The 27,213-nt window shown below is 53.5% G+C and overlaps 5 protein-coding genes across 7 annotated transcripts; 4 read left to right on the top strand and 1 right to left on the bottom strand.

Annotated features, from left to right (window-relative positions):
- Window positions 1–6: 6 nt before the first annotated feature.
- Window positions 7–4,177, bottom strand: LOC117641418 (endophilin-B1). Of its 2 annotated transcripts, XM_034378712.1 has the most exons (8): window positions 4,001–4,177; window positions 3,578–3,719; window positions 3,359–3,487; window positions 3,107–3,269; window positions 2,947–3,010; window positions 2,697–2,732; window positions 2,079–2,269; window positions 7–1,061 (listed from the first exon to the last, which is right to left on the bottom strand). In XM_034378712.1, exons 1-8 carry the CDS (start codon window positions 4,064–4,066, stop codon window positions 968–970), a joined length of 885 nt encoding a protein of 294 aa, XP_034234603.1. In that variant the 5' UTR covers window positions 4,067–4,177; the 3' UTR covers window positions 7–967. The 2 variants fall into 2 exon arrangements, with proteins under 2 accessions (XP_034234603.1, XP_034234604.1); XM_034378713.1 differs by lacking the exon at window positions 2,697–2,732 and having other exon boundaries at window positions 4,001–4,167.
- Window positions 4,178–4,351: 174 nt separating this feature from the next.
- LOC117641419 (V-type proton ATPase subunit e-like) lies at window positions 4,352–5,792 on the top strand. Its single transcript, XM_034378714.1, has 4 exons — window positions 4,352–4,559; window positions 4,840–4,887; window positions 4,976–5,063; window positions 5,151–5,792. The coding sequence occupies exons 1-4, from the start codon at window positions 4,462–4,464 to the stop codon at window positions 5,169–5,171; spliced, it is 255 nt and encodes an 84-aa protein (XP_034234605.1). The 5' UTR covers window positions 4,352–4,461; the 3' UTR covers window positions 5,172–5,792.
- Window positions 5,793–6,830: 1,038 nt separating this feature from the next.
- LOC117641226 lies at window positions 6,831–9,412 on the top strand. Its single transcript, XM_034378381.1, has 4 exons — window positions 6,831–6,978; window positions 8,479–8,595; window positions 8,787–8,880; window positions 9,249–9,412. Exons 2-4 carry the CDS (start codon window positions 8,485–8,487, stop codon window positions 9,410–9,412), a joined length of 369 nt encoding a protein of 122 aa, XP_034234272.1. The 5' UTR covers window positions 6,831–6,978; window positions 8,479–8,484.
- A 291-nt stretch (window positions 9,413–9,703) lies between these two features.
- LOC117641422 (proline-rich protein 2-like) lies at window positions 9,704–11,977 on the top strand. Its single transcript, XM_034378719.1, has 2 exons — window positions 9,704–9,837; window positions 10,058–11,977. Exons 1-2 carry the CDS (start codon window positions 9,747–9,749, stop codon window positions 10,777–10,779), a joined length of 813 nt encoding a protein of 270 aa, XP_034234610.1. The 5' UTR covers window positions 9,704–9,746; the 3' UTR covers window positions 10,780–11,977.
- LOC117641423 lies at window positions 10,726–17,307 on the top strand. 2 transcript variants are annotated; one of them, XM_034378721.1, is made up of 6 exons: window positions 10,726–10,825; window positions 14,570–14,673; window positions 14,813–14,906; window positions 14,986–15,074; window positions 15,156–15,342; window positions 15,685–17,307. In XM_034378721.1, exons 2-6 carry the CDS (start codon window positions 14,605–14,607, stop codon window positions 15,792–15,794), a joined length of 549 nt encoding a protein of 182 aa, XP_034234612.1. In that variant the 5' UTR covers window positions 10,726–10,825; window positions 14,570–14,604; the 3' UTR covers window positions 15,795–17,307. The 2 variants fall into 2 exon arrangements, with proteins under 2 accessions (XP_034234612.1, XP_034234611.1); XM_034378720.1 differs by lacking the exon at window positions 10,726–10,825 and adding an exon at window positions 12,487–12,728.
- The last annotated feature ends 9,906 nt before the right edge of the window (window positions 17,308–27,213 follow it).

The following is a 27,213-nucleotide window of genomic DNA, read 5'->3' as shown; positions in this document are numbered from 1 at the left end:
TAAGACCATATTTACCACAAAAATATAACAACCAAAATGGAATGTAGCATTTTGGGTGCATTCACCTTACATAATGCAAAAATCACATAATTTCTATACTTCAGGCCAACTGACATGTAATATCTAGGGAGTGATCAGCACTTTGGCCACTAGGATAGAAATAATAATATTCTATTATCAACTCAAATAACACTTCAATTTAAATACTTTTGCACACATACATAAATTCATTAAAAAATTCAATTCCATTACCAAAAATCAAACTTAACAATAAAAAATTGGTATAAAAATTATAGAGAGAATCATAACACAACAGCTACAGCCACAATATGTAAGTGTATAAAGCTCATCTCATCAGTAAACAGTGGAATAAAACAAGTGGAGAAGTGAAGGTGTTTCCACTAGATCTCATTCACTGGGCTCTTCTCAATATTACTACTCTTTCAGATTTTGACAAACGGTGGTATTGACTTAAGAATACTAATTGCACTGGAGATGCAACACAAAAACCAGTTTGCAGATCTTGGACCATTGTGTTTCTTATTACTTATTACTTAGATTCAGGAAAAGAGAATTAAGAAAAGCACTAACTGCTTCTAACAAATAGAAAGTACGAAGTGAGAGGTTAAACAGGTAATGCATAGGAGAAGAAATGTGGTTGTGATGTACTATCCATTATGGTATACTATGAATAGACATTACACTGAAATTTCTGTCCAAACATAGATGAAAAATTCATTGTAAGAACAGACAAATACAAAATTTTGAAACATGAGCACAAGGCTGATGAACGAAACAAGACAAAAACAGAAAGAATTGCAAAGAAGCTATGTATATCTAAGAATATTGCAATATAATGCTGAGAAACTTTCAAAACATGGAGTAGAGAGAAAGCAGATTAAAGAGCCGGCCAATATTTTGAGTACTCTTGCACATCTCATAGTGGTAGTTGACTTGGTAACAGGCATCAGTTTGGAGATGAGTTAGTGCTATTGCTCTCCGGAGGTACAAGTTCCACTTCTTCGCTGTTGATACGCAACATGGGACTTGGTTTTCTATCACTGCAACAATACACCATCACCAGTGCGATAAAAACATAATTCTTCCCAAAATGTTCCAAGGAAATAGTCATGCCACAGAACTGAGGGAAAGCAGAAATATCGCAACAACAAAGAACTATACGAGTTGTGCAAACCTACTCCCATATCCCTTCCAAGAAATATTAGCGTAAGGTGCGTTTCCACATTTGGTGGCTACCAGAGGAAATTGCAAAACAACTTTTGAGTACAAGTATGTAACACCATCTGTAAAACATTTTACACGTGCTGTTAGATATTACTTAAATATCCTCCTCCAGAGAAAACCAAAATATTAGTTCCTTTAAGGGTGTGAGCATTTCAATTTGTATGTTGAGGTAGTGTTAGGGGAGGATTAAAAAGGAAAAGAAAAAGAAAGAGAAAACCCATACAGAGTCAAAGAAGGCTTACAATCCTGCATCCTTACAAAATATTTTACAACAGATGATCTTGTATAATATAAATAAGCTTCTACTCTTGAATTGATAACTATATATGGGGAGGAGAACTAAACAAAATAAAACTGTACTAAATTGACAAAACAAACACCACTCAATCAAATAGTGTGTTGTCAGAAAAGCAAGCCTACTTTCCATCATCTGAGAAAAGGTAATAACCAGAAAAGTATAGTCCTGGTTGAAATTAAAATAGCAGATATTATCTACTCTGTTCTTCTTTCCAAAGGGCAGTATGCAACACTGACTAGTAGCAAGCTAACCTGTCAAAGTGATTTCCACTAAGTTCAAAGCAGGACTAAAAGTCTAGGTGTGAATTGCACACTAGGTTCTGTTGTAATCTACTGCAAATTTACAAAATGAAATAAAAATATATCCAGCTACAAACAATGGTAGCATGTACAGCACAGCTTTGATCACCATATACTTTGAAAATAAAATACTTCACAAAGAATGCATTACAACTTGGGGGAAATTAACTATGAAAATTGTGTGGGATCTATACTATTTTCATAGACGAGAAATTCCTACTCTTCAGTGTACTCACCTCGCCATATCACGTTGAAGCTCTTGCATGAACTGATGGCACTGGGCATAATACCGCACTTGGGACTCAACAAATTCATGCAGACATCTGAGATGGGATGCATGGGAACTGCCAATGCCTTCGAGAAGCAGTTTAGTGATTTCTGCCTGCCGGTCAAACTCTGCTTGTGCCACTCGCAAGTCTTGCTCTGCCTGCAGATCAATAGAATGAACATTACACTCCGGTCAAACGTCCTGTATTTTTAAACACTGTCAATGAAGGATGCAAGTATTCAAATAATAAATGTATTTTCTAGAACAAAACTTGTATTCTCGAGCTTATTAGAGAAAGAAATGGTGAAATGGGCTAAGATGTGAATACTAAACTGTCAAATCAGCTCAAATAAAAATAAAAACCAATTTCTGTGATAAGAAAATCAGAACAAGAAGCATTAATGAAGTTCGCACTACTGATGGATAAATGAAAGCAACAAAACAATAGCAGGAACAGGATAACACAAAATGATATAGCACAAAAGGAAACACTTTAGGAAGAAGAATTGTTTGTTTTGAATAAATTATAGCTTACTACTCTATCCTACAGTCATGTTGGCTAAAATACAGTAATGCAGAATTTTACCTGTCTAAGGACTATTTCAGGGCTAGGACCTTCCTTCTGAGTATGCACAGGAGAGATTAAGACAATAAATTAAATTTGCTGACAATATAAGTTAAGATTAACCACAGATAATTATTCGGTAATTTGAGGAGCCTTCTGAAAGAAACCTACATCCTGGCACCAAAGTTCTTTGCTTTGATGAATCGGAATTTTATTGAAAGTTAGTTTTGAAAGATAGACTAATCAGCAAGTTATGAAAGACTGTACTCACGTTTGTAGTTCCCAGCATACTCCTAGCCTTTCGAACACGGTTCTTGCAAGCATCGAGATCCAGACTGTATGGAGTGAGAAATAGATATACATTATAGTAAACAAACCTGTGCTTTGGAATATATAGTAATTGTGCCGTTTACTAACACCATCAGTCTCACCGCTTTGTTTCAAGAAGGCCTCTTTCTCGCATGATAGTTTTCATTTCACCTTCCAAAAACTTTCGCAATGGTGCTACCAGCGCATGGTTGGCAGATGCAGTGAAGTCCCTTTCAATAGTGCCAAGCTTTTGCTCACATTGTCCAACTTTGATCAGAGCACTTCCTGTAAATTTGGTTCAATCATGTGTAGAGGAGTTGCACAATACTTACAGAAGCACATGAGTGATAAACCTATCTATACTAGCTACTTACCATAAGCAGTGCCAGGTCCGAATTCATTACCAGCATCTATCATATCTAAACCTAGATATTCCAAATTGCTCAAACGATTGGGACGTTTTTTGTCAATTTTGTCAAAGAGATAGTCTTCGACCCGATTACCTGCAAAAGGAAAGAAACTTCATCATAATTTCCCAAACAGATGATAAAAATAGAAGATAGGGCTGCTGGAAATTACTACAAATTACTTACCAGGATTTGGGGTGAGCACAGCCTCCGTGTCAGCTAGAAGTTTTTCCGACCATAACTTTGTGGTATCTGAGCGCTCTGCCAAATTTTCAAAGTGTGCATCAAGCTCTGTTCTCTCTGAGGTTCCAAGCTTCTCTTCAGTCAGCTAAAATATCACACAGGAACAAAAAAATTAGTTCAAAACCCCTCCGGATTCTGCAGTAGAAGGCGAGTGACAAAGAAGTCCTTCGGAGAGAAAAAGTAATGATAAAGCTTATGGACAGTCAAAGTTAAAGGAAGAACCAGGAATCTTTCTAGGAGTAGGAGACTTTTAAAAGCAAATTTACGAACGCTCAAAATAATTATATTGATTCATAGCTCAAAATTTCAAGGTTAGCTTAAAGTGACATCTAACTTGGCATTCCCTGTCTAAACAACTATTGTTACCTGAACAACTCGACTCAGAGCTGACCCCGCATCGCGAGCAAATTTTTTCAAATTAAACGAATCCATTCTTGACCAAGCCCTGACAATCTCACGTTATGTTGTGAGAGATCAATGAAAAACAAAACAATCTTAAGATCTTTCAGTGACGTCACACCACTCGCTGACTTTTTAAAGACCACAAGTGACCCTTCTTCCTTTCACTCGGATTGGACAGAATAAAGTCAACCAGGCAGACGAGAACAATCAATTTACATTGAATTACGAAAATCTTGATAAATTCAGACCCTGGTACATTTTTTCCCCGTGAAAGCCATAAACACTCGTGACCACAACCCGAGCTCGTCTCGAACATACCCAGCAGAAATCTCATGTGACTTTAGTCAGCTGTCTTCTTGTGTGGCTCTGTCGAGCGGATTGGATTTTCGGATTATTGCACTCTGTGCCATTGAATTGGACTCAAAATGGGTTTCTCGTTCATCCCCTTCATCTTCTTCACGGCGCTGTGGGCGGTCGTGGGCATTGTTCTGCCCTTTGTCGTCCCAAAAGGGCCAAACCGAGGGTCGGTACCTTTCTGCTATCTGCTGCAGTACCACATTTCTATTCGCCCCGCTTTGTTTCTGCCCGCGTCAAAGCCTCATTGAATTGTTAACGCATTACTCACGTCAGATTTCAGTTGGTTTGCTCTTTCTAGGATAGGAATTAGAAGTTAGGTCATATGATGCTCAACATAACCTAACTTTTGTATACCCTTGTTGATAGATATTGTATCTGTAGTGTGAGCCGTGTTGAGTTCTTGTTTTGGACAATGTGTACTATCAGATTTATTTCTCTGTTTTTAGGATCTTCCAGCTGGTTCTTATGTTAACAGCAGCAACATGCTGGATATTGTAAGATATTTTCTATTGATTGTTTTCTGATAACGCCCTTCAATAATACAATTGTGACTAATGTAGTTGAATTTGTCTCTAATTTCAGCTGGCTTTGTTGCTACATGGCACAAATGAACCCCCTCATTGGACCAAAACTATCAAACAGGACTCTTATGCTCATGGCCAAGAACTGGGTAAGTTATGCTACTTCTTTTATACGCAGTGCGTTTGTGATGACATTTTGCTTTAACTGATACATTTGCTTCTTATGTTTGTTTCAGGGTGGCAAAATTCCCAACTAAAAGCCTTCTAAGTTTTCAATTATTTTAGGTTTCTTATGTCAAATTCTGTTGAAGATTAAATTGTTATCACATTCCATCATAGATCCCCAGTGGGACACAAATGTCACCGGTACTTAAAGTATGAATGTGTATTGAAAATTAAGAATTTATGCTTTCCCGTCTTTCTCAGTTTTGAAAAGCTTCAGGTAGCATATATCAGCACAAGTTGGATGTGGCATTGGTCTGTAAAGTTACCTGTCACCTTCATTCATGTCATGGTTATTTTTCGTGTAAATAATATTTCATATGTATGTTTGTATTTGTTTGTAAATTGTATTCTATTAATTCTATATAGTAGGTCTAGGCAGATGGATTTGCTTCCATTTTAAGCCTTCTGGAAATATTTTATTTAAAATGTTGTATTTTAATGAGTATTAATTTTAGTTTCCAGAAAGCTAAACAATGACAATTTCCTGGCATTTTAAAAAAAATCTTTTGTTTACCCTCTGATATTGCTTGTACAATGATCATTTCAATTTGGTCCTTGTGAGATAATGTGGTGCTCGCAAATTTACCTTAAACATATCTGTTGGTATGCCTAGGCTACAAAGCAATGGTAATAAATTTCTTTGAAAAGTATTATTTTTTTGAGTTCTGTCTGTTCTGTGAGTTCATTATCACCTTAATAGTGGAGTTGGAAATTGGCGGAGAGGAGGCATGATAAACAGGCCAAGTAGATATGAAATGCAGTATGTGAGCAATGGGTTCCCCAAAACTTCACCCCTGACCCTGGCACAGTAACGGTGAAATCGCATTAACGACACGGCCAGGGCAAATCCACCTTGCGGCCTTGGGCGCGGGGTATCGCTGCCCACAGGGGTTTCGCTGCCGCGAGGGGTAGAGGCGCCGCAGCCCCCGCCAGGCCAGGCGAAGCGGGCGCCACCGTGGTCGCGGTATCGACCGTCGGACTGCGTCCGGAACTTCCCCCTCGCGCGCACCGCCACTGCCGCCCGCTCTCCTCTCTCGGCCTCGGCGCCTCGGCTCCAGGGGCGGCGCGACCGCGGCGGGGTGTTTCGGACGTCGCCCTGCCCAGTTCTCCCGGCGCCTGGCTACGCCTGCCGAGCCCGCCGAGGACTCTGCGAGGCCAGTCCAGGGCAGCAGGGCGCCGCGACCACGCGACCCCCCGCGGCCTGCCCGTCGACGAGGTCCCCTCGCGGGCAGAGCGCAGAGCCCCACCGCAGAGCACCTTCGCGTCGTGGGTCTCGGAACACGGCGCAGCACCGCGAGGCCTCGAGGCCCTCAGGGCGTTGGGGCCACAAGTCCCACTAGTGCGCCAGCGGAGCTCCGGACGCGCCACACTGCTGGCCAAGAAACGCACCGCCGTCAAGGTCGAGCGCGCCTAGTTCTTGCACGGAGGGTCGCGAACAGGTGGGTGAACTGTGTGTCTGTGGGCAGCCTAGGCCAGGCTCCGATGAGGTTAGAGGGCACGGCCGTCGCATCCTGCCACCTCCCTGTCGCGTTTACTGCCTCTGCGCTGAACTGTGATCCCAGCAAAACAAAAACAAATGCCTCTGTTCCTGCCAAGGCTCCTGCACTGCCATGCGAGGCGGGGGGAGGAGTGTTGTGGCCGAGGTGCCATAACAACCCATGCCAACCAGATAGGCGCGCGGGCAGGCGCGTCGCAGTGAGGCGGCAGGGCAGGCCCTCCTGACCGCGTGACAGTGACATCCTTGTTGAGTGACTCAGTGCCGCGGAACCCAGCTCGGCAGTGCCTTACAGTGCCTCGGCCGCGGCGGCTGCCCGAATTTCCCATACTCGTCGCGTCACGGTGAAAATGGCTGGGCAGGGAAATGGAACTAGTGATAAGCTGGCTGGCTTTGCCGTTGAGCCCCCCGAAGAGCCCCGCCGAGAGATTTGGCTCCGATTTCGGCGGGGATTTCAAAAAGCTCGGCCTCTGCGGGACGGTCGGACGGTCCAGCGAGGCGAGCAGCGGGGAGTTCCTCGACGCGTCGAATGTGAGCGCGGACCGATGACATGGAATGACGCAAGAGCGCACGCGCCGGGCTCTACGCCGTGCCGCTGCACTCCGTCTGCACTCGCGGTGGCGCTGCAGGCTTGCAGGCCGACCCCGAAATGCGTTTGGCCGCTCTGCCTCTCTCGCTCCCACAGGGGCGTCTCGCAGGGGGTGCGAGGGGGACGGAGCGACGAGGCGCAGCTCGGAATCCGCCTGCCGTGGTCCGTGCCGTTCAACAAACGGGTGACTCGCTGCTCGATACCGCGCACCGCGCTTATCGGCCAGCCAGTGCAGAGAGAGTGTGTGTGTGTGTGTGTGTGTGTGCGTGCGAGCGCGCGCGCGTGTGCACAATGGCAGCGGCGCTACCCCGCGCAGCCGCGCTCTGGGGCCGGGACGGCGGGACGGGGGGACGGGGCCAGCAGGCCAGCGTGGCGATACTCCCCGCCGCCCCAGGAGCAACCCAGCCCGGGCCGCGGGGCCGCGCGGTGGGGCAGCATGGCAGCATCCGTCTCCTCTTCCCGCGCGTTTTCTGGGCGCGGAGGGGTGGCTCCGCGCGCGGCGGGCGGCTCTGCGGGCTCTGCTAGGCTCTGCAGGCTGAGGCTGGAGGCTCGGCCGGAGGAGGCATGGCGAGGGTTTGCCTGCCGCTTGCAGTGGCACGTGTTGCGGGTTGCCTATGCCAGGCCTTTTGGAGATGTGCTCTGGCTGGGGGTAGGCCGATCGAGACTGCAACCCCCCCCCCCTCCCCTCCTGCTCAATCTGCCACGGCCCGCACGGGTCGCACGGGCAGCCCCCTGCTGAGATCGGGACCGGGGGGGGGGGGGGGATGGGATGACCGACAGCTCGGTGCACTGTCTGCGCAAGTGCGCAGACTCGCGGCCAGCGACCACGTACTCCAGGGTTGCAAACTGCAGATCAATACAAATGGGAAACTATTTTTCCTGCAGGAGGCTCTGCGTCACGTGCCTCGTAGCCGTGACTACCTAGCCGTCGCGCAGCCTATGGTACTTGCCGGCACACCCGGAACAACCTGAAGAGGTCTCTTAGCGCTTTCTTATTCCCGCGAAGTCCCCCCCTAAATAGAAATGTTCCGGCTGCAGAGAGTAGTCAGGTTGGCAGCACCGAATCGCCATCAAATAGGCGAAGAGACCGCCAGTTGCACGGCACGGGTCTGCTCCTCGCACACGAGTCGGTTATCAAAGGGACGGTTATCGCGCGGCCCACGAGTTTCACAAGTTGAGCGGGTCGGGGTAGCCCAGCCCGTCTGCCTGGGGCTGGCGGTGACACACTCTCAGAGTCTGCCTTCCCTGTCCGCAGGTCGCCATGCCGAGCGCGCCGACCATACGGGAGGACCGCTCCTGGATCCCCGTCGTGGAGCGGGGCTGCTGCTGCTCGCTGGAGGGCTGCTGCAAGGTGCAGGCCAGCCTCGTGGTGGTGAGTTCGAGGGCTGAGTTTGACGGCCTTGCCGAGCGAGCGATTCGGAAAGAGTCGTTTCGTCGCTCTGTCTCTGTCACACTCCTGGGGCTCTCCATAAGGGTGCGAGAGAGACAGAGCGACGTAAATCGATCTTCTGACCCTCGCGGCTGCCGCTCGAGGACGCCACTGATGGCGACGCTTGCTTCCAGGCCCTGTCCCTACTGTACGCGCCCACGCTGCTCATCGAGTACCTGCAGCCGCAGTCCGCCTCCATCCGGTGCCAGAGCTTCGACCGCGAGAAAGGTACAGTAGTGGGAAGGTTTACGCCGGCGTGCCGACGATGATGATGTTGATGAAGATGATGATGTTGACGATGCTGATGAAGACGATGATGAAGTCGACGTCCATACGATAATGGTGATGAAAACGGACACGTCATTTCCTGGGTCCCACGGCACTTGTATACTGCCTGCCCCCCCCCCCCTTCCCCTTCGAACTATTATCAGAGAAGTGACCTTGGCAGTGACCCTGTTCTACCACACCCACACCATAAGTCTATTCGAAATCATTTCAGGTCAACGGTATCATGCTAACTTGTAGATCAATCATGGATTCCTCCTTGTAGGTTTTTAATTGTTTTTGTTTTTTCGTTTTCGTTTAAATTTTTAAAGGCGTCCACCGTCTGTTCCAAGTTGGCGAGCCCACGCTGGCGTGTGAGTGGGAGAGGCGGGGGCATGCGGGCAGCGCTAAGATGGCGGAGATGGTGGTCAAGATGCTGCTCCAGGCCATCGCCTTCAGCAGCGCCCTGCTACGTCCTGCGGGACTGCCAGGGTAAGAAGCTGCTGACTGCCCGGCACAGCGCCCCTGCGGGACTCGGGTAGGCCACCCGCCCGACGGCAGTGCGCTGCTTCGGGCTGGACAGCCTACCCGGCAGGCGCCTGCGGAACTCGGGGTAGGCCACCCGCCCGACGGCAGTGCGCTGCTTCGGGCTGGACAGCCTACCCGGCAGGCGCCTGCGGAACTCGGGGTAGGCCACCCGCCCGACGGTGGTGCCCTGCTCGACGAGCCTACCCCCCAGGCGCTCTCGGGTGTCTAACTTGACGGCGGTCTTGCTCTTGCAGCGGCGCCACAAACTGCTGCTGCCGTACGTGCGCGTGCTGGGCGTGCAGATGCTGTTCAACGCGGTGGACCTGCTGGTGCGGGCGTGCGTCTACAACCTGTGGGCCGAGGCGGTGCTCATCATCCTGCCCCTGGGCATCGGTAGGTCGCCGTCGTGCTGTGCCCGAGGACCGGAGGCACAGTGGGCCAGAAGACCGGTGGGGGCGGCAAAAATTCGAGATGCGTTTTGAGCTCCCGAGTCGCTCAATGGGACTCGAACCGAGCGTGTGACCCTACCAAATGGGTTTCTCTCCGAACGAGGTTCCTGTCCCACTGTGGGGCGGCTGTTGGACTCCACTACATGCCGGCGTTCTGTCCACAGGTATCCCCTACTACATGTGGATCTGCGCGTACAGCCTGTATCGCAAGATGAAGCTGAACGCCGAGTTCCCGATGCAGCCGCACATCGTGGCGCACCTGCCGCCGCAGTTCATGCAGGACACCACCGTGCTGCCGCCCCTGCCGCCGGGCTACGGCTACGCACCGCCCACCGCCCCCAACGCCACCATCAAGCCCGACGACCTGCCGCCGCCCTACCACCTGGTGGTGGCGGCCGACGAGGCGGCCGCTGGGGCCGCCTCCGGGGCGGTCACCGGCTCGCCGCGGATGGGGGCTGGCCCGTGGCCGGGCGTCGGCGCGGGCATGGGGCCGGGTGTGGGAGTGGGTATCGTCCCGGGCATGGGGCCGCCACCGCCCATGGGCCCACCACCACCCATGGGGCCACCACCGCCCATGGGCCCACCACCACCCATGGGGCCACCACCGCCCATGGGGCCACCACCGCCCATGGGGCCACCACCGCCCATGGGGCCACCACCACCCATGGGGCCACCACCACCCATGGGGCCACCACCGCCCATGGGGCCACCTCCAGCCATGGGGCCGCCGGGGCCGGTCAACGGACCGAGCATGGGGCCAGCAGTGGCGCCGGCCATGGGGCCGGGTATGGGACCGGGCTCGGCTGCAGGGGTTGAGGGGGCGGGGCCGGTGGCCCACGCTGGCCCTGCGAAGCCGCTAGACCCGAACATGCCGTCCGCCGTGTGAGCGTCTGTCTGGCCGACTGAACAACAGTCGCAGTAAAGATGGCGGGGTAAGTTTTTATTTTTATTTTTGTTTTTTTGTGCTTGTCTCCGGTCAGCCGATTCACTGACTGACGGGCGGGCAGGCTAGCTGACGCGGGCTGAGACCGACACCGGGTTGACATTGCAGTTGTTACGCGCGCCTGGCGAGTGCGAGAGAGGTAGGACGAGCCGCCCCTGCCGTGCCCACCCCGCCGCGCTGGCCGCCCAAGGCCGTCCAAGGCCGTCCAAGGCCGACCGCTGTTCCTCGACGCACAAGAAGCAGACCGCCTCGTCCCCGGCAGCGCGCGGCAGCGCGCCGCAGCGACGAGGCGAGGCGAGGCGAGGCAGGCGCGACTCGCGGGCCGGGCCGGGCCTCGCACGAGCCGCGTCCTTTTCCCGTGCGCGCAAAGCCAAGTCCAGCCAAGTCTTTCACTCCTCACACTCGAGAGCAGCAGCGCTCGCCGTCTCGTTGAATGGCTTGTGCCCGCCGAGGGGGAAGGAAACCAGTCCAAGTCCCCAGGGGAGCGAGCGCCCGCGCCGTCAGTCAATTCTTGAAACCTTTATTGAGACGTATGTTGCGAAACCAGTACACGTAGTGATCCCCTTAGCGTGTTTGGTACACATGATTGTTGTTGTAATGGAAGTAGTTACCCCCTCAGTGTGCCAAGAAAGGGACAGTCCTCCTGATTGTGACTTTGCAGCTATTTGTCTGTTTTTGTGTTGTCCCCCCTCTCCCTGTCGGACTGGAGAATGGCGTTCTTGATGGAGTCGCGTGCGTCGCGCGAAGTGAATACAGGGTTGTCCGTAAACCATGTAACGGAATGAGAACTGTGTCAAGATGCAGATTCCAAATTAACCTTTACTAAACGGGCTCGATGAAAGAAAGTTACCCTTCCCACAATGCAAACTTACTCTATCGCACGAATTCTCACCCAGAAATAAGTCGTGCCATTGATTTTTTCGTACCTTATGGTGTGTTGGTTGTGACCATGCGTAAAGGAGAGGGCAAAAAGTGTCGTGAAGTGGACACTTGGTATCCTAAAGGCCCCATAAAAAGTCAATAAAATATCGTGATTCAATCGAAAGGGTTTTTGATGGACTAAGTATTCATAGATTCTTTCCTGTATATACTTTAATCATGTTTCAGAGATGAAAATAAAAACTGTTGCAGTACAAAGGAATTGGCTGGTTTGTTCCTTCTTTTGACAAAAAATATCCTGCCTCACCAGCAGCGCACGACACAAGAGCGCACTCCACCGGAGGTAAAAAGCGCCCCTATACACAAAGCAGCACTCTCGCAGCGCGCCAACGCCAACGCGCCAACGCAGTTCGACTGACGTCACCGCGGTCCGCATGACGTCATCCCAGGCTCCCGTTCTGCTCGTCCCGCGCGCCCAGCCGGCCAGCCCCCTGCGGCTGCAACCCGGGGACGTGCCCTGCCGACGGTGTAGCGAGTTGCTGGCTCTGCTTCTGTGCCCACCCTCATTAGCCACTTCCTACTCGGCCTCGACGACTTTGATCGGCATGTGTCCCCCCCCCCCTCCCCAGCCCCTCGAGCCGTGGGTGGCGGTGGCGGTGGGGTGGGGTGGGCGAGGTGGGCGGCCCGGCCGCGGCGCTGCCAGTGAGGGGCGCGCTCTGCTGGTGGCTGGTGGGGTTGCCGCGACTTCGGCCGCTTCGCCGTTCGGCCCGACCCAGCTGTGGCGACGCGGGGTACCGGCGGCGCGCCGGCCAGTCAGCTGACGGCGACGGCCTGTGTCGAGGCCGTGACAAGGCCGTGACGAGGTCGTGACGAGGCCGTGACGAGGCCGTGACGAGGCCGTGTCGAGGCCGTGACGAGGTCGTGACGAGGTCGTGACGAGGCCGTGACGAGGCCGTGACGAGGCCGTGACGAGGCCGTGTCGAGGCCGTGACGAGGCCAGGCCGTGTTATGAGGTAGGTTCAATACGGTGTCACACGCGTACCGTGACGTTCCGTGACGTGCATGACCAGGCTCGTGTCTAGCCTCGAAAAGAAAGAAGGGGTCAGGTCACACTTTTTGCCTACTTCCGGCTGGATTGTACGTCGGATTGCCTGCCTTTACGCGTTTTATGAAGGGCAAAAAAAGGGGGAGGTGTAGGATGACATGCCGCGATGTTCGCCGTGGTATCGACGATCGCTATCCAGGCCTCGGTTTGCTCGTGTGCGTCCCGCTGTTGCGCTTCGCTCGCTTCGCGCGTCACGCTCTGCGGCACCGTGTGTCGTGTCGTACAGTGTGGTTGCGCAGTACTCGGCGAATCAATGTTGCGGCGCTGGCGCGAGCTTCCCCAAAGCTCTCTACATTGATTGCCCCGGACCGAGGAAGGGTAGCGTTTAACTTGCGCTGTCCGGACGGCCCGGGAGCCCCGGGGCTTGCCCGCCTCGGCCTTGACTGCCACCTTGGCCGCCACTCCGGCTCAGCTAATCAAACTTTCATCGCGGAGCGAACTGATAATACACCGCGAGTTACCCGCCTTTTCAAAGTGCAAGCCACGCTCGAATTTAATCATACGCTTGGTTCACGAGTACAACGTTACCAAATCCTGTGTGAAACTTCAAAAATAAAAACAGAAAGAGGAAAAAATTAAGCAGAAAGGGAGAGACGATTTTTAGGTGCCCCCGTTTCGTCGCGAGGTGCAGCACTTTCCTGTGTTTGCCCGCCCATCCTGACGGAGGCCTGGCCTGGGAGGTCTCTCTCTCTCTCTCTCTCTCTCTCTCTCTCTCTCTCTCTCTCTCTCCCTCTGATGGGGCGATCCGTACAGGTGCGAGAGAGACAGACCGGCCGCACTGTGCGGAATCAGTCCTCTGGCCGGGGGCTGGCCTGGGGCTGGCCTGGGGCTGGCCTGGGGCTGGCCTGGGGCTGGCCTGGGGCTGGCTGGCTGGCTGGGGCTGGCGGGGTGGCCGGCTGGCCTGGGCTGGCTGGGGCTGGCCTGGGCTGGCCTGGGGCTGGCCTGGGGCTGGCCTGGGGCTGGCCTGGGGCTGGCCTGGGGCTGGCCTGGGGCTGGCCTGGGGCTGGCCTGGGGCTGGCCTGGGGCTGGCCTGGGGCTGGCCTGGGGCTGGCCTGGGGCTGGCCTGGGGCTGGCCTGGGGCTGGCCTGGGGCTGGAGTGACGGGGTCCTGGGGGTAGGGGAGGCCCCGGGAGGCACGCCGCTCGCAGGCTGCCTCGCGGAGGGACGCGCCGTGCATCTTGGAGGTATGCACGGGCCGAACGCAGACGGCGCGGCGGCCGAACCGCGTCGCGCTGCTGAAGGTCAAAGGTTAGAGGGCGAGGGGCGGCGGGGCGCGGCGGCGTTTGCCACGTGTCCGGTCCCCCGGGACACCTGGGGGTGGCGCGGCCGGGGCGGGCGGCAGGAAGCTCCCATCGAGGGAGGGGGGAAGTACCCGCGACAGGCCTTCCTGGAAGGCCCCCCGGGAGGCCCCCTGGAGGGCCCCCCGGCGGAGGGGCGCTGTGCTGCGCCCACGCCACCCTCCCCGAACTGCAGTACTGCGCCGCTGCCACTCACTCACTCACTCACTCACTCACTCACTCACTCACTCTCACTCACTCACTCTCACTCACTCACTCTCACTCACTCACTCACTCACTCGCTCACTCACTCACTCACTCACTCACTCACTCACTCACTCACTCTCACTCACTCACTCACTCACTCACTCACTCACTCACTCACTCACTCACTCTCACTCACTCACTCACTCACTCACTCACTCACTCACTCACTCACTCACTCACTCACTGTGCGCTCTCCTTCCTTTCAGACTGGCAGACTAGCGGCACCAGAGAATGAGCCACCATGGAGCGTGGCTGCTGTTGTTGCTGGACCCTCGAGACGTGCGTCAAGGTTCAAGGCTTCGTCGTCGGGGTGCGTCCACGTTGCGTCCACGATGCGTCCGAGTCCATCAGAGACCTTTGTCCATTATTGACAAGCGGGGAGGGCAAAGCGACCCTCTCCGCGAAAAGGATCTATTTCCGTTTTAACGCGTCGTTGCTTTCCGTTGCAGCTGGTCTCCGTTTTAAATATCGGCCGAGTCATGTACAAGACGGCCTTCCCGGAGGAATTTGACTCGGAATGCAAGCACACTGCCGCAGGCATCTGTGAGTTTCCGCAAAAAAAGAGAATTGCTTGACGAGAGCACGACATGAAACAAAAGTTCCTCCTTCCTTTTTGTCCCAGATCTGGACGGCCTGGACTTCCTCATCAACGGCCTGGGCGGCACTTTCCTGGCGATCGCCTGCCTCTTCCTCTTGCGCGGCCTCCGCGAGGTACAGTCTCCTTCACTGTGATGGACTGTGACGTCATCGACGTCCTCTTTGAGGACCCATTGTCTGACTGATGTCTTGCAGAAGCGGCCGTCCCTCATGCAGCCCTACCTCGTGGTGTCGACGTGCCTGGTGGGCTGCCTGGCGGCGTACGCCATCGTGTACGGCGTGGCCGTCATCCAGGCCCTGCCCGACGAGGAGCACGTCCGCGGCTACCTCAGCGCGGGGGAGGTGGTCGCCCTGGTCGTCGCCGTGCTGCTGCTGCTCATCGGTGAGGGCGAGTCCGAGCACAGTGGGCCAGAAGACCGGTGGAGGTGGCTGGAAATTCTAGACGCGTTTTCAGGTCCACAGTCGCTAAACAGGACTCGAACTGAACGTGTGACCCCACCAATGGATTCCTCGTTCGGAGAGCATTCCATTGGTGGGGTCACACGTTTGGTTCGAGTCTCGATTAGCGACTCTGGCTGGAGCTCAAAACGCGTATAGAATTTCGGCCGCCTGCGCCGGTCTTCTGGCCCACTGCGCCGTGGAGAGGAAATAGCCACACGGAGTCGGACGTCTTTGCCCGAGAGAGCGCGAACAGTAACACACGCCTTTATGTCCTTGTTTACAGCGTTCCCGACGTACTTCCTGCTCAACGTCTCGAGCCTGATGGACTACATGAGCAGCGACGGCTATCAGATGCAGTTCTTTTACTACATCGGCAACATCAGCGCCGCCTAGCACCCCCAGGGAGAAGAAAAAAAAGTCCAAATTATGTCAATATGACCTCAAAATGAGCCATCTTTGGTCAAAATTTGGTCCATTCTGATGTCCAAATGACATCATTTGATGTCAGTTTGATTTGATTTTGACTACCTGTTCTCCTTGGGTTGGCTGCATCGGGGCGCCCGACGCCTTTCTCGAAGCGACCCTCGACCTTTGCATATCCCTTTACGTTGGATTGAAGATGGTGCATACTAGCTACCTAGGTTAGCTGTCCCTGCACGAAGTAGTAGTGCGTAAGGAGTGTGTCTGAACGTTTTAACGCAGGGTATGAAAAAGAATGTAATGCTAGGCTTACTTAAGTGGTGTGAGATGAAAAGTAGCTGTTAATGCTACTTGCTCTGCGTTTTTGCTGCCTTTGCGTCTGCGCCCCCTTTCCCTTTAGAGCGCTGTGTGTGTGTACACGCTTTCAAAACTGTAAACTTTCATTTACTCGAGTGGACGCTTCTTCCTGTGGTTCGCGTTTCGCTTTCCTTTGCTGTGATTTTTTTTTCGCGAGGAACCATAAAAGTCGCGCGAATTCATTTAATCTGCCAAGTAGGATTCCAATTTATTGCGTCGATGTTCGTGTTTGTAGCCCCTAAGTCACCCTATTGTAGTACTCAGCCGGTGGGTGGCGGTCGTGGTTCGGCGTAGTGCCGCTCGTAGATACCCCAGGCGGTGGCGGAGCCTCCGCGCCGATACCCCGGCCGCTGGGCGCCGGAGAGTGGAGTATTCGCGCACGGCAGGGTGCTTTATGCCTATGCCATGCCCTGGTGTCTGCAATGCTGGACTCGAACCCTGCTTGCGATAATCCCGTTCAAAACCATGACTCAGTGGTACCATTTCCATAATGGTACCAAAAACTGAGAATGTTGGTCAGTCTGGTCGTTGATAGAGACGGGCCTCGCGGGCCTGGCGGGGTCTGACATTGCAGTGTGGTGGTTTCTCCCTGCTCCACCAAACACTAGCATCTTCCACTGTAATCTTGTAAACAAAAACTCTGTCAATTTTCAAAACATACTGCCTAAATGAGAATCTTTTTCGGTACGCCGTTGTAGATCGATCGAGACTTGTTCTTTCCACTTGCCAACCATTTTGACTGTATCGTGCTCTTGCAGAGGGATGCGTCGTTCGCGTTTATTGTCAGAGCAGTGGTGAATCCGTTACTGCTCTTGTGAAGAGCAATTCATTGCAATGCCACCACAATTACAAATCTCCGTCGTCTCTCACACGGCCCTGAAGTATTCTAGCAAGAGGAGAACGACGAGCTCTCGGTGTTGGATTTATTTTAGCGTGTATTTTACTATGAATGTGATAAATCGGGGCCCCTTTTGTGGCATCCGTCCCGTTAGCTTTAGTGTGCCATCAGTATTGCCGCACTGTGCCTTCCTTCGCGCCACTTTTGCTGGGGGAGGGTGCTTATCGAGTGCAAAGTGATATATTGTATTGTATTATGTCAGAAATATAAACAGAAATCCTAAAACCACGACTCTTGCGTTTTCTTTTTTCAGTAGTTCTGTTCCATTCCCTTCTTGCGAGCCGCGCGAATAGTTTGAAGCGCGCTGTAGCTCCTGTTCAGCACCTGGAAATGAAAACAACACAATGACGATTTATACAAATCTATTCAACCTACCGAAAAGAAAAGTGAACATCGCATGATTGATGGATTAGAGGGCGGAAGTGAACCACCAAAATTAAGGGAAGGGTGGAATCTGCGGTCCTGCGGGGTACTACGGTTCTCAAGCGTGCTTTTTCCCCTCCCCTCTTTTTTTTTGAGGAGGGGGGGGGGATCGAACCCACGTCCAGAAAAGTGCGCAGCGCCACGTTCTTGATCCAGTAGGCCTGGGTGCTGACGGGCCGCAGCGTGCGCGTGAGGACGATGTCCAGGCTGCGCCGGAACTCAGGACTGCCGCGCTCGAAGTGGCCCATGTAGGCCTGCGCGTGCACCTCGGAGGACTGGCGGCACGAGCAACAAAAACAACTGCCACCGGAGGCCCAGCAGGCCGGCAGTTAGGTCACTCAGATCATCCGCGTTGCTTCGCTTACCGAGCGGCTGAGCTGGTCCGAGAACCAGCAGATGATGAATATAGTTTGCATTCCGTACAAACCGACGAAGGGCAGCTCATCCATGACGTAGTTTTGCTGCGAAACAGAACCGAGGAGTCGACGGCGCGCTACGCCAGAATACGACCAAAGTGACTGTCGCACAAAGACCGGTGGAGGCCGCCAAAATTCTTGGCGCGTTTTGAGCTGCAGAGTCGCTAAATGGGGCTCTAACCGAACGTGTGACCCCACCAATGGATTACTCTCCCAACGAGGAATCCGTTAGTGGGGTCACACGTTCAGTTAGGGTCCTTTTTAGCGACTCTGGAGATCAGAACACGTCTAGAATTTTGGCCACCTCCCTACCGGTCTTCTGGCCCACTGAGCGTCGGCCTCACCGTGAGCAGGGGCTTGATGATGGCCAGCGCGATGAGGATGGTCATGGCACCGAGCCGCAGGAACGTGGGCAGCTCGAAGACCATCGTCATCTCCTTGCTCCAGCGCAGCAGCGTCTGGTGGCGCAGCACGCAGTGCCGCAGCTCTCGGTCGCCCGGCGACGCCATCGAGGACCTCTCGGACGGCGGCGCGTGCCCGCCGCCCGTCAGCACCAGGGCGTCGTCGGCGTGCACCTCGCCGAAGGACACGCCCAGCGCCTGGAAGAGGTGCGTCGCCACGGTGAAGTACACCAGGTTGGTGCACTCGACGCTGCTGAAGGCGAGCGAGGCCAGGAACCACTCGGAGGCCACGGCCACGTAGAGGGTGCAGTAGCAGAGGTCCCCGCTCACGTCGCACGGCTCGGGGTACACCATGGCGGACAGCCTGCACACGCAAAGGGCTTAAGCGGCCCTCTCTGCCCTAGACTTCACTGCCGCCTAGGCGTCGCACAGAAGCCCAGATGATCGGCGGCCAAAACTTAAGACGCGTTTTGAGCTCTAGAGTCGCTAAACGGGACTCGAACCGAACGTGTGACCCCCCCCCCTGTCAGTATAGCGAGTAGGTTTGAATCCCCGCGCTCAGGGAGGAACTCGCGTCGCTAGCGGAAATGCTAGCTCAGCCCTTAGCGGCTGGCTCGCCAGGGCCTCCACGGCTCTGGCGAGCGACACGCAAGTCAGACGTGTCACGGCCTTCGGCTCGATCGCATCGTTAGAGTAAGTACTTGGTGGCTGGGCCCAGAAACCTAAAATCTAGTGTTCTTTGTTCTACCCTTCACTCCCATCTGAACTACACTCAGCCAGGGTTTGTCGTACAATAGTACACCTCCGTATTGGATTTCACTCAAATACGGCAGGCCCTGACATGGTGGAGGTTGCGTGGGTCGCATCGCCCGTTCAAAATAATTTTGGCGTTCGATGCGAAGTGCTCTCCGAACGAGGAATCCATTGGTGGGGTCACACGTTCGGTTCGAGTCCCATTTAGCGACTCTGGAGCTCAAAACGCGTCTAAAGTTTTGTCCGCCGGCGCCGGTCTTCTGGACGTCGCACCTCCGGAGGGAGCCGATGGGGATGCCGTGGACGAACTCGAAGATGAAGGGGATGACGGTGTAGAAGGCCCAGCAGCCCAGGGGCAGGGCCGTCTGCAGGAACCAGACGCGCCGCAGCTTGCGGGGGAGCGGCGCCAGCACCTCGCGCACCAGCGGCGTCGCGTCCGCCTGGGGCACCACGAAAAACAACAAAAATTCCAATGCTAATCGCATTGCACGGTGTTCCCGTTTCCATAACTGGTTTAAAAGTAAGATATAAACAAATGTGTAGAAATTGTGGTGACAAGACAACCGCAGCCTTTGAAAGCATGCCAAACAATCCAACTTCAGCAACAATGGAGGGGCAGTTTCAATGGGCGCCTGCTCGTTCTTTCAGCCTCGCGATTTTCGAAAGGGCGCAGACGGCAAGCATATTGGTGCCAACCCACGAAAATTAATTTGATGTGTCGTTTCTGCTACGAACTGTTTACTAGTGACAGACTTTAAAGATGTTCCAACGTTGAGACACCGTGCAATGCGTTAGCATTAGCATTTTCGAATTTCACGGGGTTTAGATTTCTTTTAATGGGGTATTTTAAATTTTGACGGGTGGCACGATGGGACCATGCCGTTGCCATGGAGATTGTTTTTTCATGTTTTAAGTATTTGTTCAGAACACAGGCGATTTCTTGTTACTTTGATGAGCCAGGAGGTTTAGTTTTGAGGAGTGGTACATTTCTTATTTGAACCATTTTTTCATATCATGAACGGTTCTCGTTTTCGATTGTTGCAAATTTATGTTTTTCGCGTTTACGGAAAATTTCCACGATGAATTTTCGAAAAAATTTGGAATTTTCGTTTTTTTTATGGTTGAAATAGTTTAGCGTTGTTTATTTGAAAATCGAAGAGGGGGGGGGGAAGGAATCCACGGACCTCGGACAATAGGGGTTCTTGGGAACCCCTAAAAACAACGAAAAAGCAAATCACGCATTAAGCACTCCGCGCTACGGACGAGCTGCCGAGCGGGTTGCCGACGCTCGACTCCGCGGGCGTTGTGGAACGGATCGGCGGGCTGACATAAGAAAAGCGGTGTGCCCGACAGGAATCAAATCCCCCCACCCTCCGCAGAAAAATAGAAAACAGGTGGGTCGTCAACTTCCAATCCTTCCTGAACATGCATATTATTCCTCCAGCCCCGCTTGGTTCTGTGCGTCGGCAGCCCTTCCGGCGTCGCTCGGCGTGGCTTGGCTCGCGCAGGCACCTCCACGTCGCGGCAGTACTCGACCAGCTCGGCGTGCAGCCTGCGCAGCGTGCGGCGCTTCAGCACGGCGGCCACCAGGTAGGAGCACGTCGTCTCCGCCGCGATGAACGCGCCCGCGTCGTTGTACACGCGCTCGCCCTGCCGGCACCGAGACCGCCGTGAGCCACGACGGCGGCGTCCTGAGCTCGGCGACGACGTGCAGTGGGCCAGAAGACCGGTGGAGGCAGCAAAAAAAATCAAGACGCGTTTTGAGCTCCAGAGTCGCTAAAAAGGACTCGAACCGATCGTGTGACCCCACCAATGGATTCCTCGTTCGAAAAGGAATCCATTGGTGGGGGCACACGTTCGGTTAGAGTCCCATTAGCGACTCTCAGGCTCAAACCCCGTCCTGGATTTTGGCCGCCTCCACCGGTCTTCTGGCCCACTGTGCGACGACGCCGCGCCGCCCGCGGCACGCGTGGCACCTTGGAGTGCAGCAGCAGGTGCGACAGGTGCGCCAGGGTGATGATGGTGTGGGACGTGACCACGACCAGCGTGGCGGGCGACAGCCGCTCGTCCAGGAAGGCCATGTTGCACCAGCGCGTCATGGACGGCATGGCCTGCAGCAGACTCCGCAGGGCGCCGTCCTCGCCTGCAAGAACATGGAGTGCAGCTTCCGGGGGACCCGCCACCTCATTCGAAAGGGACCCTTTGCCAAAACATTTGTGGAGAGAAACTATTCGTCCAAAAAATTATAAATCATCGATCATCGCTTGTTCACTTTTCCGGCCGCGCGCCCGGCCCCGCTGCCGCTCGTCGTCCATAGCCCCTTCGCGGCGGTCGGCGGCGCAGTGAAGGGTGCAGGCCTGACGTGTGCGCGTCCGGTGAGCGCGCCGACCGGGCGGGTGCAATATTCAACGTGTGTTACGGCCGGGGCCGCCGCCACGCCCCCGCCGTCAGCGCCCGTCTCTCTCACACCCTGGGGACGGCCCGTGAGTGCGAGGAGGACGGAGAGCGGCGGGGGCGCCGTCCGGAACCAGCATGCAAGGGATAGTTGATGCAAAGTGGCGGCCCGACCTTTCCGTGGCTTCGCTGGCTCGGCGGCCAAACAGCGGACACGGCGGCAAAGTGGCGGTGCACGACGCCACGGCCGCGGCGCCCCTGCCACACAGTGGGCCAGAAGATCGGTGCAGGCAGTCGAAACCGCGGACGCGTTTTGAGCTCCAGAGTAGGGTGGATCATAAATTCTGACCCCCCAATTTTATTGGCGAAATGGAGTCTTGGGGATAGTAGAAGACCGTTAACGAGTTGGTTTTGATCGGGAAAAAATTTGAACATATTAGTGGGGGGGCCAAAGTTGGGTCTGAAGCTCCAAAATAGAGGTTTTTGGGTGATTTCTCGGGTACTAAATGAGATATCAAAACGGCTGGGGTCTCAAAAGTTGCGGAATTTTATTCTCTTTCGATTGACACTACTGTCAGCTTCGTAAGACAACTCTTTGATGGAGCAACATTGCGATTTATCGGCCCAAAAATGTTCAAAAGTCCCGAAAATGTCATATAACTTTTTTCCCGTTGCTGGTAACCGACTTCCGGATATACCATTCGATTCCTTGTAAAAAAATATTCAAAAAAGGTCAATACATTTTGTAAGAACTTGAAAAAGAGCACTGCTCCCAGCAAACTCATCAGGGACTGAAATTTCGACGCTTTTTCATGCAGTTTTTCACATGTTTCCTATAGAAGGAGTTGTCCTACAGGGCTCGTTCTTGGCTCAAACGAAAGCTTATAAAATTCCGCATCTTTTGAGACCCCAGCCGTTACTCTGGCATGCTTATATCTTGTGCATAGCTTCAAAACAATTCAAATTTTTGTATTTTTCTACATTAAATGACCCAGAAATTTTTAATTACAAGTCGGAGCTTACAAAATGTATTGACCTTTTTTGAATATTTTTTTACAAGGAATCGAATGGTATATCCGGAAGTCGGTTACCAGCAACGGGAAAAAAGTTATATGACATTTTCGGGACTTTTGAACATTTTTGGGCCGATAAATCGCAATGTTGCTCCATCAAAGAGTTGTCTTACGAAGCTGACAGTAGTGTCAATCGAAAGAGAATGAAATTCCGCAACTTTTGAGACCCCAGCCGTTTTGATACTCATTTAGTACCCGAGAAATCACCCAAAAACCTCTATTTTGGAGCTTCAGACCCAACTTTGCCCCCCCCCCACTAATATGTTCAAATTTTTTCCCGATCAAAACCAACTCGTTAACGGTCTTCTACTATCCCCAAGACTCCATTTCGCCAATAAAATTGGGGGGTCAGAATTTATGATCCACCCTACTCCAGAGTCACTAAATGGGACTCGAACCGAACGTGTGACCCCACCAATGGATTGCTCCTAGAACGAGGAATCCATTGGTGGGGTCACACGTTCGGTTCGAGTCCCATTTAGCGAATATGGAGCTCAAAACGCTTCCAGAGTTTTGACCGCCTCCCCCGGTCTTCTGGCCCACTGTGGTTCGTAGGGCTGGGCGGCGGTACGCGAGGCGAGTCGGCAAACTGAAATTCAGACAGCGGCACCGGCGAGCAAAGCGAAATTCATGCAGAAGCCCCGCAAGCTGCACAGGCCGAGCGAAGGCCCGCCGCGGCACGTGCAGCCTGGTGCGCTGCAGCCGCTGCACTGCAACCGTTCTGCTAGGCTCTGCCCGCTTCACCGCACGTGCGGCGCACGTGGCCCCGCCGCCGTGTTGACTCGGTTGCTCCGAACTACCGCTACGCAAATTGGCCGCTCCGCTGTGCCACGCCGTCCGTGCCGCAGGGTGCTCGGCGGGGAGCTCGGGGTGCGCGACGTGTCTGCTCCACTGGGTGTGATCGCCGGGCGATTAACCGCGTAACAAGCCAGGCCTTCTTAGCCTGCCTACCTGCAGACTCATTCCGCTGCGCTCGCCGCTTCGATGCTCTGCGCCTCTCGCACCTGAACGAGAGGACCATAACAGTCACTAGTAGGACCCAGCGAGAGTGAGCAGAAGCCGCGACAGCGGCCCCTAACCGATAGACTTCAAGAGAGTCCTTTTCGTCGCTCTGTCTCTATCGCAGAGCCGGGATTGAGGTGGGGCGTGCCTCGCTGTTCACCACTCCATTCCCGCTTCATGAGGCTCGCCAGCAAATTGGCGGGTGGGGCTCCGAGTCGAACACGCCCTCGTAGCGCGCTATGCCTGCCATGCCCGCGCCGCCACGGGGTGAACCCGCCGATGCAGTTTGTTATTTAATGAAACAAAAATATGGATGCCAAATACGGGGAACATGCACGCCCACCACTGTATCAGAGCCCCGGCTGGCTTGGGTACATTCAATATGTGGTATATGCCAACGAAATCCTGAACTACTGCCCCCAACAGGCTTTAATGTTTTGGAGGATTCCGTTTTCATGTGTTGGCACTCCCGTCACCAGTACTGTTGTTGTTGTTGCTGTTGTTGTTTGGTTTCGCTGTTTGTTGTTGTTCCAGTGATTTATCATGCTATTTCACAACGGTTTAAGTGCTTAAGATATTTTCTTCTTTAGAAGAATCAATGTCATCGGCAGGGGACTGGACGTGCTTTGCGTGTGTTGTCGTGTTGAAATGTCTCAGCATTGAAGGTAAGTCGAGGGAGATTGTCTGCCGACTAACCTAGTTTAACAGGCCCTAAATGACTCTGCATTAGTGTTCCAGTGTTGTGTTATTTTAGCCTGAAACCATACAACAGGCTGAAGAGAAACTAGGAACCTCTTGATAAACAAAAGTATTAGCCAAGAATTTGGAGAGGATGTAGGACACATGTACGGTGAGTTTCAACGCCATATCTGCTCAGAGAGCCACAAACGTAAACTCTTGTCTGGAGCGGAGAATCTTTTCTGTGCCTTTCAATGTGTAGAGGGTAGTAAGCAAATTTCAAAAAGATGTCCAGTTTCTGGAAACCATTTTAAGATGCCTAGATTCTGCGCAGCTACAGTGATCAGTTTATGAGCGGCCAATGTGCCGAGGAACTGGGTACCTTTGTCGCAGCCCCGGTCGCAGCCCAGGTACTGAGCACTTGGATCATCTATAGAAAATGAATCATACATGGTCTATCATGGGAGTAGGTGACTTGCTGGATGATTTGCAGACCCTGAAAGTAGGTGAAAAAAGTGCATTGATAGTAGCCACCATGTGGCGCCGTAAAAACTGGAGCTGGCTACGAAGGCGCCCAGTTTCTGGGCACGCCATAGTGTTAGTCGAGGGGGGAACAGCTTCCCACATTCATTGTACAAAATTTGACCACATTCCACATTCAGGAGCCAAAAACGCCTGTAAGTAGGCAACATGTGTGGCAAAAACACCAGAAATCTTGCACATTCTTGCACATTCACACAATCATTGTACACAAAATTTTACAGTGGGTCACCCCTCGGTGTTAGTGTAGGGCACGCGATAGCTTGCTCGTGCAGGCCTCGCGCCTCGCGCTCTAAACCAACGAGCAGGCCCGCGCGTTGTGTCCGCCGAACATTTTGCATCCGTGAGCAGCAGTAAAAAGGAAAAAAAAAAAAAAAAAAAAAAAGGGGCTGGCTGGCGCTTATTGGCACAGCCAACGAGGGAGCTGGTTCCGACGGCGCGCTGCATACCCTTAACGGCGTTGCTTGTCCGCGGACAGGAGGGTCTCGTTGGCGGCGCGGCCCGTCGACACACTTCGCACGCCGTGCCGAGTGGCCAGCCTGGCCCACAGGCCGCAGCGCCGGCCTCGGCCAGCAGGCCAGCCCCGCGCACTAAAACGAGTACGTGCTCTTTAATGACGGGTATTTGTTCAATCCGCGAGCCGCCACTACTGCCTCACTGGCCGGCGCCGTGTGGGACACTGTGGGACGGCACGCAAACGGTCACACACACACTGACACACTGACATTTCGTCGGATTTCGCAAGATTTTAACCGGTATTACGCCCAAAATTTCCTTGTTTTTAGCCTTTTTGGGAGACAAGATTTCAGATTTCCAGAGATTTCTAGCGCCCAGGGGGACAAGATTTCTAGAGTGTGTGAGAGGGAGTGCTCCACTGGGAATCAGTCTGCTGCCTGATTGGACCTCATTGGAAATGTAAGAGGGTAAGCGCGTTGGCTCCTTTGCCTCGTCGTCACGGCCACTTTCGGGAAAACAAAGTCGCCGGCGCTCCTCCGCTCTTTCCCAGCAGTCAGTCACTTTTCCGGGCGACTAGCACTGCCCCGTGCAGCCCAGCCTGGCCCTGCCTGGCCCAGCCTGGCCGGCAGAGTGAGTGAACTGGCGATGAACCTCTGCAGCTTCAGTTCCACTCATTATCGAAGTGACTCCCGACTTTGCCGCCATCGGCTTTTTACTGCGTGCCCAGCCAAGTGAGGTATTACGGAGACACTGGGCCCGAAGCGCGCCCCCGCCGCTCCGTCTCCCTCGCACCCGGTCGGGCCGGCCTGCAAGTGCGAGAGAGAGAGGCGGCGCGACGCTGTCGGGAGATTCGAGGCTGCAGGGCGATGGCCGCCGTGGCGGGGCGCCGCTCTGCCATGCTCTGCCAGTGCAGCGGACGCCCGAATCACTCATTGCCGTTTGCCGATTGGATTGCTGTGACATCGTCGCGCCTCGCTGCCGTCGCGCTGTCCAACGACCAAGGCCGCCAGACGCCACATTTTTCTTTAGTCCGAGAGTCGCCTCGCTTTGGGCCCCATGGGCTGCTCTGCCTCCGTCCAATGAGAGTGGGCAGACTTGGCTGTGCGGCGGCGGTGGTCTCGCGATGAGCATCTGCGGCCTAGAGGAAATAACTTATAATGTCAATCTACAAATCTTTTACCTGCACATGAATTTTGGATGAATTTCAATGAATTGCAGACAAATTTATGACTGATTGATTCTGAGAGTCGTTTTCGTCGCACTGTCGCTCTCGCACCTGCACGATCGGTACAATACACCCCACGAGAGAGACAGTGCGATGAAAACGACTCTCGGAATGAGTCTGCTGGCCCGGTGGCCCAGTCCATAACGCGCACGCATCCTGGCGGTGGCCGCGCCCCAAGCGGAGTGAGGTCCTTGATCCTGCGCGAGTCGAGCCGCCGGAAGGATGGCCACTCGAGCGTCTCTGCTTCTTCTGCGCGGCGGTTCTTCTAAATCACTCAGTTCATTCCTCTGTTCCGCGCGCGCCAACTCTGTTTCAATCAATACGCGGCGTGCATGCTGGACGCGCGGGGTATCGGCGAAGGGACAGGCGGACGGCCTCCCCTCGCGCGTGGAGTATCGACTGCCGACGAGGGGGGCTCAGCCATAGCCTCTCTTATTCACACGTCGTTTCATTAGAACCTCTCATTGCGTAGAATGCTTTCACTACTGGGTCTGTCGATAAGCGATCTCATCGAGAGTAATCCGGCCTTGTGCTTCCCAGACGTCTTTCCCATCGTGTCTGCAGTCGGGACGGACACACAGACACACGCACACACGCACACACACGCACACACGGCTCGCGCACGCGTGACGGCGACAACATCTCCGCCAATTTGAAGATTGCCTTAATGTCGTCTGCGATGGGAACATGATGTTTTCTGTCACCATCTCATTACGGCAGGCGGCAGCTTTCAAGCAATGATATCAAGAATTGAAAAAAATATAAAATACAAACTG

This window comes from Thrips palmi, unplaced genomic scaffold (genome assembly GCF_012932325.1).
Source record: "Thrips palmi isolate BJ-2018 unplaced genomic scaffold, TpBJ-2018v1 HiC_scaffold_15, whole genome shotgun sequence".
Lineage (NCBI taxonomy): Eukaryota > Metazoa > Arthropoda > Insecta > Thysanoptera > Thripidae > Thrips > Thrips palmi.
The sequence above is the reverse complement of the archived record's forward strand: the minus strand, read 5'-3'. Positions and strand labels throughout refer to the sequence as shown.